Source organism: Setaria italica, chromosome VII, assembly GCF_000263155.2.
Source record: "Setaria italica strain Yugu1 chromosome VII, Setaria_italica_v2.0, whole genome shotgun sequence".
Taxonomy (NCBI): Eukaryota; Viridiplantae; Streptophyta; class Magnoliopsida; order Poales; family Poaceae; genus Setaria; species Setaria italica.
The window spans coordinates 5126467-5138285 of NC_028456.1; the positions used below are offsets into that span (position 1 = coordinate 5126467).

At 46.0% G+C, this 11819-nt stretch overlaps 1 protein-coding gene across 1 annotated transcript; it reads left to right on the plus strand.

Moving 5' to 3' along the window:
• Positions 1-308: 308 nt before the first annotated feature.
• LOC101774009 (trigger factor-like) lies at positions 309-1315 on the plus strand. Its single transcript, XM_004977700.1, has 2 exons — positions 309-384; positions 978-1315. Exons 1-2 carry the CDS (start codon positions 309-311, stop codon positions 1313-1315), a joined length of 414 nt encoding a protein of 137 aa, XP_004977757.1.
• The last annotated feature ends 10504 nt before the right edge of the window (positions 1316-11819 follow it).

Below are 11819 nucleotides of genomic sequence, written 5' to 3' on the forward strand. Positions count from 1 at the left end.
GTGATTCTGAACTAGAGGAGTGTGGAGAAGAAGAGGATCACACGACTGCACCAGAAGAGGAGGAGGACAACGATGAATGGGAAAATGACGAGGCGGAAGAGGATGAGGACTACTAAGTAGAAGAGGAGGAAGAGGCTAGGTAGGACGATGATTGGGATAGTGATGAGGCCGAAGAAGATGAGGACTATCAAGCAGAAGATGAGGTCGAAGAGGATGAGGACGACTACAACGAAGAAGACGATGAAGAGGAAGACGATGACAAGCCACGTAAGAAGAGAAGATGTCTAGATCAAGATGGTGTTTAAGAGATGGCTGGAGCAGTGCATGAGCAGCCTCGCAGTGAGAACCAAGGTTCCAATAGCAAGGACAACGTGGACAAACCAGGTAGCTCCGATGAAGAGAGCCATGAGGAGAGCAGCAACACTAAAGGCACGGAAGATATAGTTGATTAGGGATTGTTGGATAATATATTAATTCTTGAATTTCCATTAGTTTGGCTATACTCTGCGCATTTTGTTGAATTTGGTTTTGAACTATTTCGTCAAATTTTGCTAATTCTGTGTGCCGTGTCATGATTTGGATAATTGGAATGGACAATTTGTTTTATTTTGCCCCTAAAAATGATGTTTCCTTTTTGAGATTAATAACCATGTATAAGTCAGTATATTATCCAAGATCTGATGCCTTTTTAGCAGCCACACGTGTTCAGCAAGAACCGTATTGTGCAGTTGCCAGAAGGCATGAAAGGACCATTGAGCATTGGCGAATTGTTGGAACGAAACGACGCAACTTATCGGTCACGCCATATCACGATTAATAAATATGCCATCGCACTACTGCGCTGATGCATAACCACAGCATTTCCTCCTCATATTTCCATTCCTGAACTGCACCGTTTTTTACAGTGTAGGAGGCATAGAGATTCACGCGTACGACAACAATGCCAACCCTGCTAGATTCCCTGATTGATCCTGCAGGGCTGTGGCCTCCCAAGCTTCCGCAGGTTGTCTCAGATGATGATAAGGAGGACTCTATTGAAGTGTCATCTGATGGTGAGCGTGGGTCTTTGGCTGACGAATTCTACGGCGTTGAAAGTGATGAAGACATCAGTGAAGGTGTCAACAATGACAGCGACGGCGACAATGACGACAGCGGCGATAGCGAAGACGACGACAGCGACGATGGCGACGATGATGACAGCAACGATAGTGATGATGGTGAAGACAGCGATGACAGCGGGCCACCTAGCAAACGCAGTCATGTGGAAGGCTCGAGTGAGAATGGTGGAGGTCCCGTCTACGACGACACCACGTAATCTCCTGGCGGACCTTCCAAAGGTTGTGATATATTGTATTAATTCCAATCTTCTTTGTAAATAGGTTGTCTATATATCTGTAGTAGGAATGTCTATGGATGTCGAGCAGAATTACTTACATGCATTAACCATTGTTTTATGGAACATGTAATCGTGAATGGCTTACTCTGCGCGTTTTGTTGAATTTCATTTTTAACTACTACTATTTCGTCGATTTTGGCTAATTCTGTGTGCCGTGTCATGATTTGGATAATTGGAATGGACAATTTGCTTTATTTTATCCCTAAAAATAATGTTTCCTTTTTGAGATTAATAACCATATATAAGTCAGTATTATATTCAAGATTTGATGCCTTTTTAGTGGCCGCACTTATTAAGGAGGAAAGCATGCACGAGACACATCAAGTAAATAAAGGAAATTAACTAACATGTTGCGGCCAACACAAAATCATACGCAGCAATTAGAGATGGATCCACATGCATGCAAATAAGGAAAGAATATAACATTTTGCAAGAATTAGGCGTGAGCAATATGGCATGCTAGCAAATTTGGCAAGTGCAAACGTGGAAAAGAAAGAAGACGTGCTGGTCAACAGCAAAAAATCCGGTCAGCAGTGGACAATTGTTTTTATTACCAATTATAAGCCTTATACATGATTATATATATGCGAGTCCTATGCTATTGAGGCACTTGCTTGCCCACTCATACCTGTCCGGTTTTTTGAGTGCCGAAGCGCTGAAAGTTGTGCCATCGATTCATTGCTGCTCTCGCGCAAGAATCCAGGATGGTGAGAAGTGCTCCGTGCATCAATTCAATTGTTTAGTTTAGTTTTTATATGTTTATATATATGTTTATATATATATATATATATATATATATATATATATATATATATATATATATATATATATATATATATATATATATATATATATATATATATATATATATATATATATATACATATATGTATACATGTGTGTGCGCGTGTGTGTGTGTACCTGTATATCTAGATGTCTCGCCTTCGCAAACAAGTGTGTTAGTACGTGCGAGTGCGTGTGCGTGCGTACGCATCTGTATTTCAGCTGATGTTTAAATGATATTTCTTCATTACTATTGTAAACCTTATAACTCACGCACGTGCACATCCACTACATCAACATCTGTTATATATTTATTCAGAACAATTCTGGTGATTTCATGAATCTGGCAACTGCAATGGCTCTACCTCATGGGACTGAGGTGGATGTAGTAGCGGTGGTAGTATTTGTTGGTCCAATAGACTACAAATTACTTCACCCATATGGAGCAATGGTGATCTATTTGGCGGATACAAAGTTAGTTTTATTTAGTTACACAATTATTTAAATAAGATCATGTCTTATTCTATAATTTTGTATAACCCATCTACATTATAAACCATCTCTATTAAAGTACACTAGCATTCCTCCATTTGGTGGTCCATCAAAACGATATCGACGGGCATAAACAATTTCTCGCAGCAGATGTCCACAACCACATTGCAATGGTTGCAAAGGTTGTTGTAGACCAGAATATGCATAAGTATCAATGTTCCATCTATTTTGTTGTGGATTATATTTATTTTGACTTGTGATGCATTTTGATATTATCATGATCTCCAATTACAGGGTGCCTGGCAGGAACTGCATTGACTAGAATTACTTTTTGTGAAATTGCATCGTGCCTGTGGATGACATCACTTGAAGGTAAACCATTATCATTATTTTGATATAATTCCATGAAAAGTATTGCTTGTGAAAAAATGACGTTATTGTTGGGGATCGCCCAAAAGCATGGCCACCCTCGAGGTCAGTCGAACCAAGCAACAACATGGGTCCTCACGAAGCTCACAGCTTCGGGAATAACTTCCTGGTTTCGGGTGCCATGTGAGGCTCGGAGCCGAAGGTAGGGTGAATCAACATTTTTTCCTAACCTGATGATCTTGCTTTAGTGTCAATATGCCGGAAAGAAGACAAGCATGACCGAGGTTGAGAGAGCTTAGGGTGAGTGATTGAGGACAACGCGACGCCCGAAGCTCGCTTTGGCCGCTAGCCCCGGGAAGAAAATCACCAGCGAGAAGGCCAAAGTGCCTGAAGACAGGCTGGGCCTCGGGTGCGAACCTGCAAAACACGATGGCGTGAGTGACAAAAGGAGCGCAAAACACGGAGCCTTGTGAGAGCGGAAATCACAGGACTGTTAGAATAGCCCTAAAAACGTGACGCACGAATGACTCAAATGTAAGGAATATTCTGGGAATGTAGCAGTTGAGTGAGGGCAACTATGTAAAGTGCACGGGCTTTCCGGACACTATAAAGGGGGGTCTCCTCCCATTGTAAAGGGACATTACATCTTTCAATGAAGTGACAATTCGTATTCCCACTCCTTTGTTAATCTTGTTGAGTCTTGGCTTCGCAAGGAGTAACGACCCAACATTTGGCGCCCACGGTGCTTTAAGCCACCAAGAAACCCACAATGCCACCGCAAAAGAAGAAGAATACCACATCCAAGCTCGAAGCTGCAATAGGCAGGCAACTTGTTTCATCTGAGGCAGTTCAGCAGATCGCCACATGAGAGTCGAAGAGGTCCTCAGAGCAAAAGCACTGAAAGCAAATGCCGCGCAGGACACCTACAACGAATATCAGCCGCGAATAGATATAGAAGATGAAGCCCCAAGCAACTCAGAGGATGAGCTAGCTTCAGTCCTGAGGCAGCTTGAAGAAATGAAAAGGCAGAAAGAAAGATTCGCACAGCAACTGCAAGCTCAAAGAGAGGCAGCCAACAAGGTAGCAATCTTGAGCGAGGCCAAAAAGCAGTTAGAAGAGTTACAACAAGAATTAAAGGAACTCGAGTACCTTCAAGGTATACCACAACAACCAACGCCCCCATCTACCCAAGCCTTCAACATTGGTCCTACACGGGTCATATACACCAACCACAACTTCGGTCCGCACGACCCTCCACCTGCAATGAATACATATGGAGTCTTTGACAAGAGCTCCCCACTGTCAATCGGACTTCAAACTGCCCCATGGCCTACCACCTACAAGTCAATTGCCTTGCCTAAGTTCAATGGCCAGACAGACCCACGCCAATTTCTAATGAGCTACGAAGCTACTATAGCCTCGGCTGGGGGTGACGATGTCGTGCTAGCAAAATCATTGATCATAGCTTGTGAAGGGGTAGCACTAAACTGGTACTCACTGCTACCTCCACACTCAGTATGCAGTTGGGTAGATTTGAAAACAAAGTTAACTTAGAACTTCCAAGGCTTCTATCAAACCATGACCGACGAAGCCGACCTTTTCCATTCCAAACACAAAGATAAAGAGCCAGTCGCCAGCTATGTCAAGAGATTTGTACAGCTTTAGTCGTAGACGCCACATGTGGCTGACTGTATTGCGATTTCAGCATGCATCGCGGGGCTCAACTCAAGACCGACAACATCGAAGCTAAGAAGAAAGAAACCCAAAATAATGGAAGCACTATTCATGGAGCTAGAGAAATACATCAGGTCAGATGAAGACCACAGACGAAGGGTGGCTGAAAGAAATAGTCACAGGCAAATAGAAAAAAAGCAGAAATTGGCAGGCTTCGCCATACAATCACAAATAGAATCAACCCCACCACGTGATGAGAATCGAAGGCAATCAACCCTCGCATCAAACCCAAAATCACAATCACAACCAAGCTCAAAACCAGCACCACCAAAGCCATAACAACTTCCCCAACAACCACAGAGGCGGACACAATGGCAGAGAAAGAGGCCGAAGCAACGGCCCTCCGAAGCCAAATAATCAGCCCAAACAACAAAGGCCATTCCATTGCATATTCCATGGAAAGCAGTTCAATCATGCAACTGATTGGTGTCCCATAACTCTGGAAGCCGCAAAATGATAGGTAGAAAAGAAAGCAACCAAAGAAGCCGCAAAAGCACCAAAAACCATCCATCACACAATGTTCTACCCACATCCAACATATTACCCAAGCCCAGCAAGCCTCGCAAACTTCCAACCACCGATAACCTAGCAACCTTCGCACACCTTCCAACCACAAATCCAACTGTGAAACACAAACATACCACCTCAGTCTCGCCACGAGATACTACTACCACCACCAAACTTGCCAAATGAAATCCCAAAAGTTGAACCAAACCCACCAAGCATCAATCCTAACGCAATACCAACTTACGGCATGATAATGCCTATCTCCGGAGGGTCTTCACAATCCGACTTTCGTGAAACAAACTCCAACCCCATACCAACCTTCGGCACAATAATGCCAATCATTGGACGATCCACCCTCAAGTTTGAAAACAAAAGGCAGAAGCGAGACTACTTCAGACGAGTAAACACCATCATCTTTGATGGCCCTCCATCAAAGCCAGAATGGGCGCACATGCCAATCACCTTCACAGAGGATGATTTCACATTGAAAACAGCCTCGCATAACGATGTAATGGTGATAGAGGCAATTATCGCAAATTGGAAGATAGGGAAAGTCTTGGTTGATACAGGCAGCTCTGTGGATATCATATTCGCCAATACCTTCAGAGAGATGAAGATGGACCCTCACCTCCTCAAACCGGCTGAAGTCCCATTGCTTGGTTTCAGTGGCATACCAATCAAAGCTCTTGGAAAAATTTCCCTGCCAGTGTCATTTGGAAACCTCGACAATGCGAGAACAAAGCACATCACTTTCGATGTAGTCAAAATGTGCTACCCCTACTTTGCCATCCTCAGACGAGGCTTCATAAACAAAATGGATGCAACTATCAGACAACTCTTCCTCTGCATGAAACTGCCAGCCCTCAAAGGAGTGATCTCTGTGTATGGAGATCAGCAAAATGGCAAGAAACATTGAGAGGGGTTCAACCCTGGGACAAAAGTATGTCCACCATCTCGCAGCTGCAAGCAAAGCTGAAGAGCACGAAACGAAGAAGCCCTATGTCGAACCCAAGAGAGACAAAGATAAAATAAAGATAAGTGCAGACGGCGAAACCAAAAGAGTCCTCTTGGATGGCTACATCGCCAACAGATACGTCACTATTAGAGCAAACCTCGAACCCAGAGAAGAGCATGAGATGATTGCATTTCTGAACAAGAACAAAGATGCCTTCGCCTAGTCCCCAAGTGATCTTCAGGGGGTAGACAGAGAGATTATTGAGCACAACCTCTACATTAGACTAGGGGCAAAGCCAAAAAATGTCTGACGAGAAGGTCCACGTAGTAAAAGTAGAAGTAGACAGACTACTCGAAGCCAACGTGATCAGACCCATCCTTTATCCAAAATGGCTTGCCAACACTGTACCTGTTAGGAAAAAGAATGGCAGATGGAGAATGTGTATCGATTTCATAGATTTGAACAAAAGCTTGCCCCAAAGACGATTACCCGTTAGAAAGGGTCGACAAAGTTATGGATGACGCTGCCAACAGCGAAATGCTCTCGCTATTGGACTTATTCTCGGGCTATCACCAAATCAGAATAAAAAAGTAAGATGAAGGAAAAACAGGCTTCGTGACACGATTCAGAACATTTTGCTTTGTGCAAATGCCCGAGGGACTCAAAAATGCAGGACAAACATTCTCCAAAATGACCGCCATCGTACTAGCAAACTAGCTTCACAGGAACATTCTTGCTTACGTCGATGATATAGTCGTCAAAAGCGACAAAAGGGCCGATCATATTCGTGACCTTGCTGAAACCTTCGCCAACTTGAGGGCAGCAAATCTGAGACTAAACCCTAAGAAATGTGTATTCGGGGTTCAGCGAGGCAAGGTACTAGGCTGTCTGGTCACCACCAAGGGCATTAAGGCCAACTCTGACAAAATTCAAGCACTCCTCGACATAAGGGAGCCAGCTTCGGTCAAAGACGTTCAACGGCTTACCGGAAGAGTGGTCGCCCTTAACAGATTTATCCCTCGTGCTGCAGAATGAAGCCTACCCTTCTTCAAGGTCTTACGAAGCTCCAAAACCTTTGAATGGGGGGAAGAGCAGCGCCAAGATTTCTAAGAACTCAAAGATTACATGCAGTCTATGACAAAGCTATGCCCCCTGGAGCCCAAGTCACCACTGCTGCTCTATGTCTCAGCTTCGTGCACGGCGGTAAGCGTCGTCCGAATTCAGGAGAAGGAAATCGATAGCAAACTAAAGCAAATTCCAGTTTATTTCGCATTTGAGGCCCTTAGTGGATCAAAGATACACTATTCAGAGTTGGAGAAAATCGCCTATGCAGTGGTGATGGCAGCACGCAAACTGCGTCATTACTTTGAGGGACATAGGATTGTGGCTATCACAAACCAACCTCTCCATGATCTTTTCTCAAATAGAGAAGCTTCGGGCAGAATTGCTAAGTGGGCATCTGAACTGTCAGGGTTCATGGTTGATTTTGAACGAAGAAGTGCCATAAAGTCTCAAAGAGCACATCGAGAAAGACAGTAAGGCTAAAGAGCAAGAGCTCGTGAAGTATCTCACAATGGTTAGAACAATGGAAAAACATTTTAAGGGATTCACCGTCAAGCATATCCCGAGGGCAGAAAATGACGAGGTGGACAAACTCGCAAAAGCAACAGCCCAGACTGAACCAATTCCTCCTAACACATTCTACGAAGTCATTGAGACTCGATCCACCAAAGAACCAACTCTGAAGTATGTAAATGCGATCCAGCACTTCGACTGGCAAGCCAAGATAATGGCATACATGAGAGGTCACTTTGAGCCATGCGACGAAGTCGAGCTCGCTAGGCTCAAGCAAAAAGTAAGAGGATATGCGATCATTGATGGAGAACTTTACAAGGCCAGAATCTCAACGCCCTGGCTTTGTTGTGCTGGCCGACATTCACAAGGGTTTTTGCGGATCTCACATTGGCTCAAGAGCTCTCGTAAGCAAGGCTATCAGGCAAGGATCTATTGGCCTTCGGCCGTACATGACGCCCAAAACCTTGTCCGAAACTATGAAGCCTGCCAAAAGACAGCAAACTAGAGACATTCACCATCTCTCTTAATACAACTTATTCCACCATCATGGCCACTACAAAGGTGGGGAATGGACCTGGTCGGCCCACTCCCAACAGCTCAGGGTAATTGCAAATTCGCAGCTGTTGCCGTAGATTACTTCACAAAATGGATCGAGGCCAAGCCCCTGGCAATGATAACCTCAGCTTCAGTACAAAAGTTCTTTCGGCAAAACATTGTCTACAGATTTGGAGTACCAAGGGAGTTAACCGTCGATAATGGCAAACAGTTCAATTGCATCGATTTCAAAGAATTTTGTGCCAGCCTCGGGACAAAGGTCAAATTCTCCTTGGTTTACCACCCGCAATCAAATGGTGTGGTAGAAAGAGCTAATGGCTTAATTTTCCCTGCAATCAAGAAAGGTCTATTCGACCAGAAGAAGGAAAAATGGGTCGATGAGCTCCCGAAGGTAATTTGGTCGCACAACACTACCCAATCCCGAGCTACAGCTTCACGCCATTCAGACTGCTTTTCGGCTCCAAAGCCGTAACACCAGAAGAAATCAAGAACAATAGCCTGAGAGTTGTGTGCACCAAGGACATCCAGGATGTCATCAAGATTGAAAAGGACATGATCAAGCTTGACATCATTCAAGCTTTGGAAAATATTGATAAATACCAAAAGAAACCAGAAGATGGAAAGAAAAGAAAGTGTTGCACAGAGAAATCAAAATCGGTGACCTTGTCATAAAAAGAAAGAAGAATTGGGAAAACCTCGGCAAATTGCAGGAAGCATGGGAAGGACCGTACATTGTTACAAAAAGTGGCAAGGCAGGTTCTTTTCACCTGGCGGACCAACTCGGCACGGAATTGCCACATTCTTGGAACATTGCCACATTTCTTCGGCTTGTGGAACTATAAACAATGCCGAAGGCGATAGCTTTACTTTCTTTTCTGCATTTACTTTTCATGTCATTGAGTTTGGACTATACTCTTTTCCTTGCTAGGGGGGCTCCATTCTGGAGACAAGAATTCCTCAGCCCCCAGCACCCTACCCAGTCTAAGGTGCAACAGCTTCATCATCACCTTCCTCCTCAACTTCGAGCTTGGCCGCCGTTTCCTTCTCCCGCTCCAGCCTTTCCTTGGCAAGCTGCTGAATGTACTCTACACCAGATGTAGCCCAGAGTCACATGAAAATACTCTGCTTCACCGCTCTCACATTCCCAGTTTTCTCTTGGGCACCTAACTCCGAAGCCAGTGGGAATTTGTACTCCTCCCCTCCAAGCATCAAGAAGTGATCGAAGTCCTCAGCCTCAAGGAGTTGAAGGGTACTTTCCAAGTAGAAATATGCGGCATAATCATTAAGACCAGTTATGACTTCGGGCAGGCTTTTGAACTCATTCTTCATCCACTCACAAACATCCACGACATCACCATCAGCCGGCAAGGGATAGGGCTCGACACCAAAAGGGCGAAGTGCAGCTTTGTATGCCTCATAGTTTTCATCAAACCTCCCTTTCAAAATTGCTTGAGTCTTGTCAATGAATTTGGTCTTCTCCTCAAGCTCGGCGCCCATAAGAGCTATTCCGTTCGCTTGCTCAGCAATAGTCGCGGTGTCTTTCTCGATGTTCCGGTGAAGTTTCTCTATAAAACCAACATTATACGCCTGATCCCACTGAGTTTCTCAATCTCATTGCGAAGCTCGTCTCTCTCTCTGAGACAAGGTTCTCTTTAGCCTTAGCCACCTCCTCGAAATTCTTCAACAACACGTTCTTGTGCCTTGTCAACTCTTCATTCAAAACCGTCAGTTTACCATTAAGTTTGGACAACCCCTTGTTCTCCTCCATCAGGTTAGGAACTCTAGCTTCATCTGTGTTTTCCCCTTGGCTCTGTTTGACACAAGGCGGCCTCAAGCCCTTTGCTGGCCAGCCTTCGAACTTCGGTCGGTCGCAGCTCATATCGAATGAACTACAATTGCTTCGTGACGTGATGCAAAGGAATTGAAATGCAATGATTGCATGTATGGGATTAATGTACGATGCATGAATGCATGCACGCATGAGATGGATGAATGAATGAGTGCTTGTTTGCAGAGTGAGTAAATGGGGGGTCGGTAATGTTACCTCGATCGAAGTGTGGAGCATCGCCTCGTCCGCGATTTTCGCAATCGGAAGTTCTAAGCTATCATTGCTTGTCTCGATAGTTCGAGTGACAGGCTCGAGGCACCCTTAGCAGGTACGCCCGAGTGGAATCCGTATCCGTGGTTCATGATGGGGTCAGTCATGTCCTGCACGTTAGTTTGTTCGAGTGACAGGCTCGAGGCACCCATAGCAGGTACACTCGAGTGGAATCCGTATCCGTCATTCGTGATGGGGTCGGTCATGCCCTGCATGTTAGTTTGCCTCTGCTTTTACCTGTCTCTGTTGGATGTCTGAACCATCCGACCGACCCGAGTGCCTACCGACCTCGGTTCGGTTGAGGCTCTAATGGTGGGTCCCTCCGCTCTGTCCGACCGACCCGAGTGCCTTCTGGCCTTGGTTCCGTGGAGGCTCTAACGGTTGGTCCCTCCGCTCCCTTGCCTTGCAAGGCGAAGGGGCGCTTGCGTGCGGTTGTGCCCTGTTTTTCGTGGCTTTGCTGTAGAAGTAGGTGGGCCCCTCCCGAGCCACGCCCTGTCATGTAGGGTCGCGTCCTGTCGGTTGCGTCTTATCCGCCAGGGCTCCATGCCCCCTTCCCTATTAAATAGGGGAAGGGTTAGAGGTCTTTTAGCCCATCCTTTCACCTTACCTCGATTGATACCGCTTCCTCTTCCGCTCTTACGCCAAAACTTCCTTGTGCGTTGTGGTGAGTTTCGAGAGAGAGGAGGGTCAAGGGTGCAAAAGAAGTCTTACAGATCTGTTCGTCGCCTCCCGTTGCACGATGTTGAATTGGAGGCTGTCCGTCGTGAGGGAGGAACTGTTGGAAGACTTCGCGAGGAAGGGGTTGCTGCTACCGAAGGTGGGGGACATCGTCCCACGACCCGAGCCCGACGAGGTCATCTCCTTCCTCGCTTTCCATGAGCGCGGGCTTGGATATCCCGTGCATTGGTTCCTGCGTGGGCTCCTGCACCGCTGGGGGTTGGAGTTGTAGCACCTCAACACCAACGGGGTGCTGCACGTTGCTAGCTTCATCACCGTTTGCAAGGCCTTCCTCAGGATGGAGCCGCACGTGGACTTCTTTGCGAAGTTCTTCTCTGGGCGAGCCTGGTTCGAGGAAAGGGGGAAGGCAAGCCTGCCAGCCTCGGTCGGGGGGTTCGCACTTCAGAGGAAGCCCAGGGTTGCATACCCACCGTACACCCCCAACCGCTCTAATCGGGGATGGCACGGTGAGTGGTTCTACATCCGGAACCTGGCAGAGGTGCCGTTCCCAAAGTTCACCGAAGGGAGGCCGACAAGACATGAGAGCTGGGTATGGGGACCCGCTTTGAAGCAGAAGAAACAGATGGAGGTCCTCGAGCTAGCGCTACGGCAACATGTGGAGGAGGGCCTCAATGGGC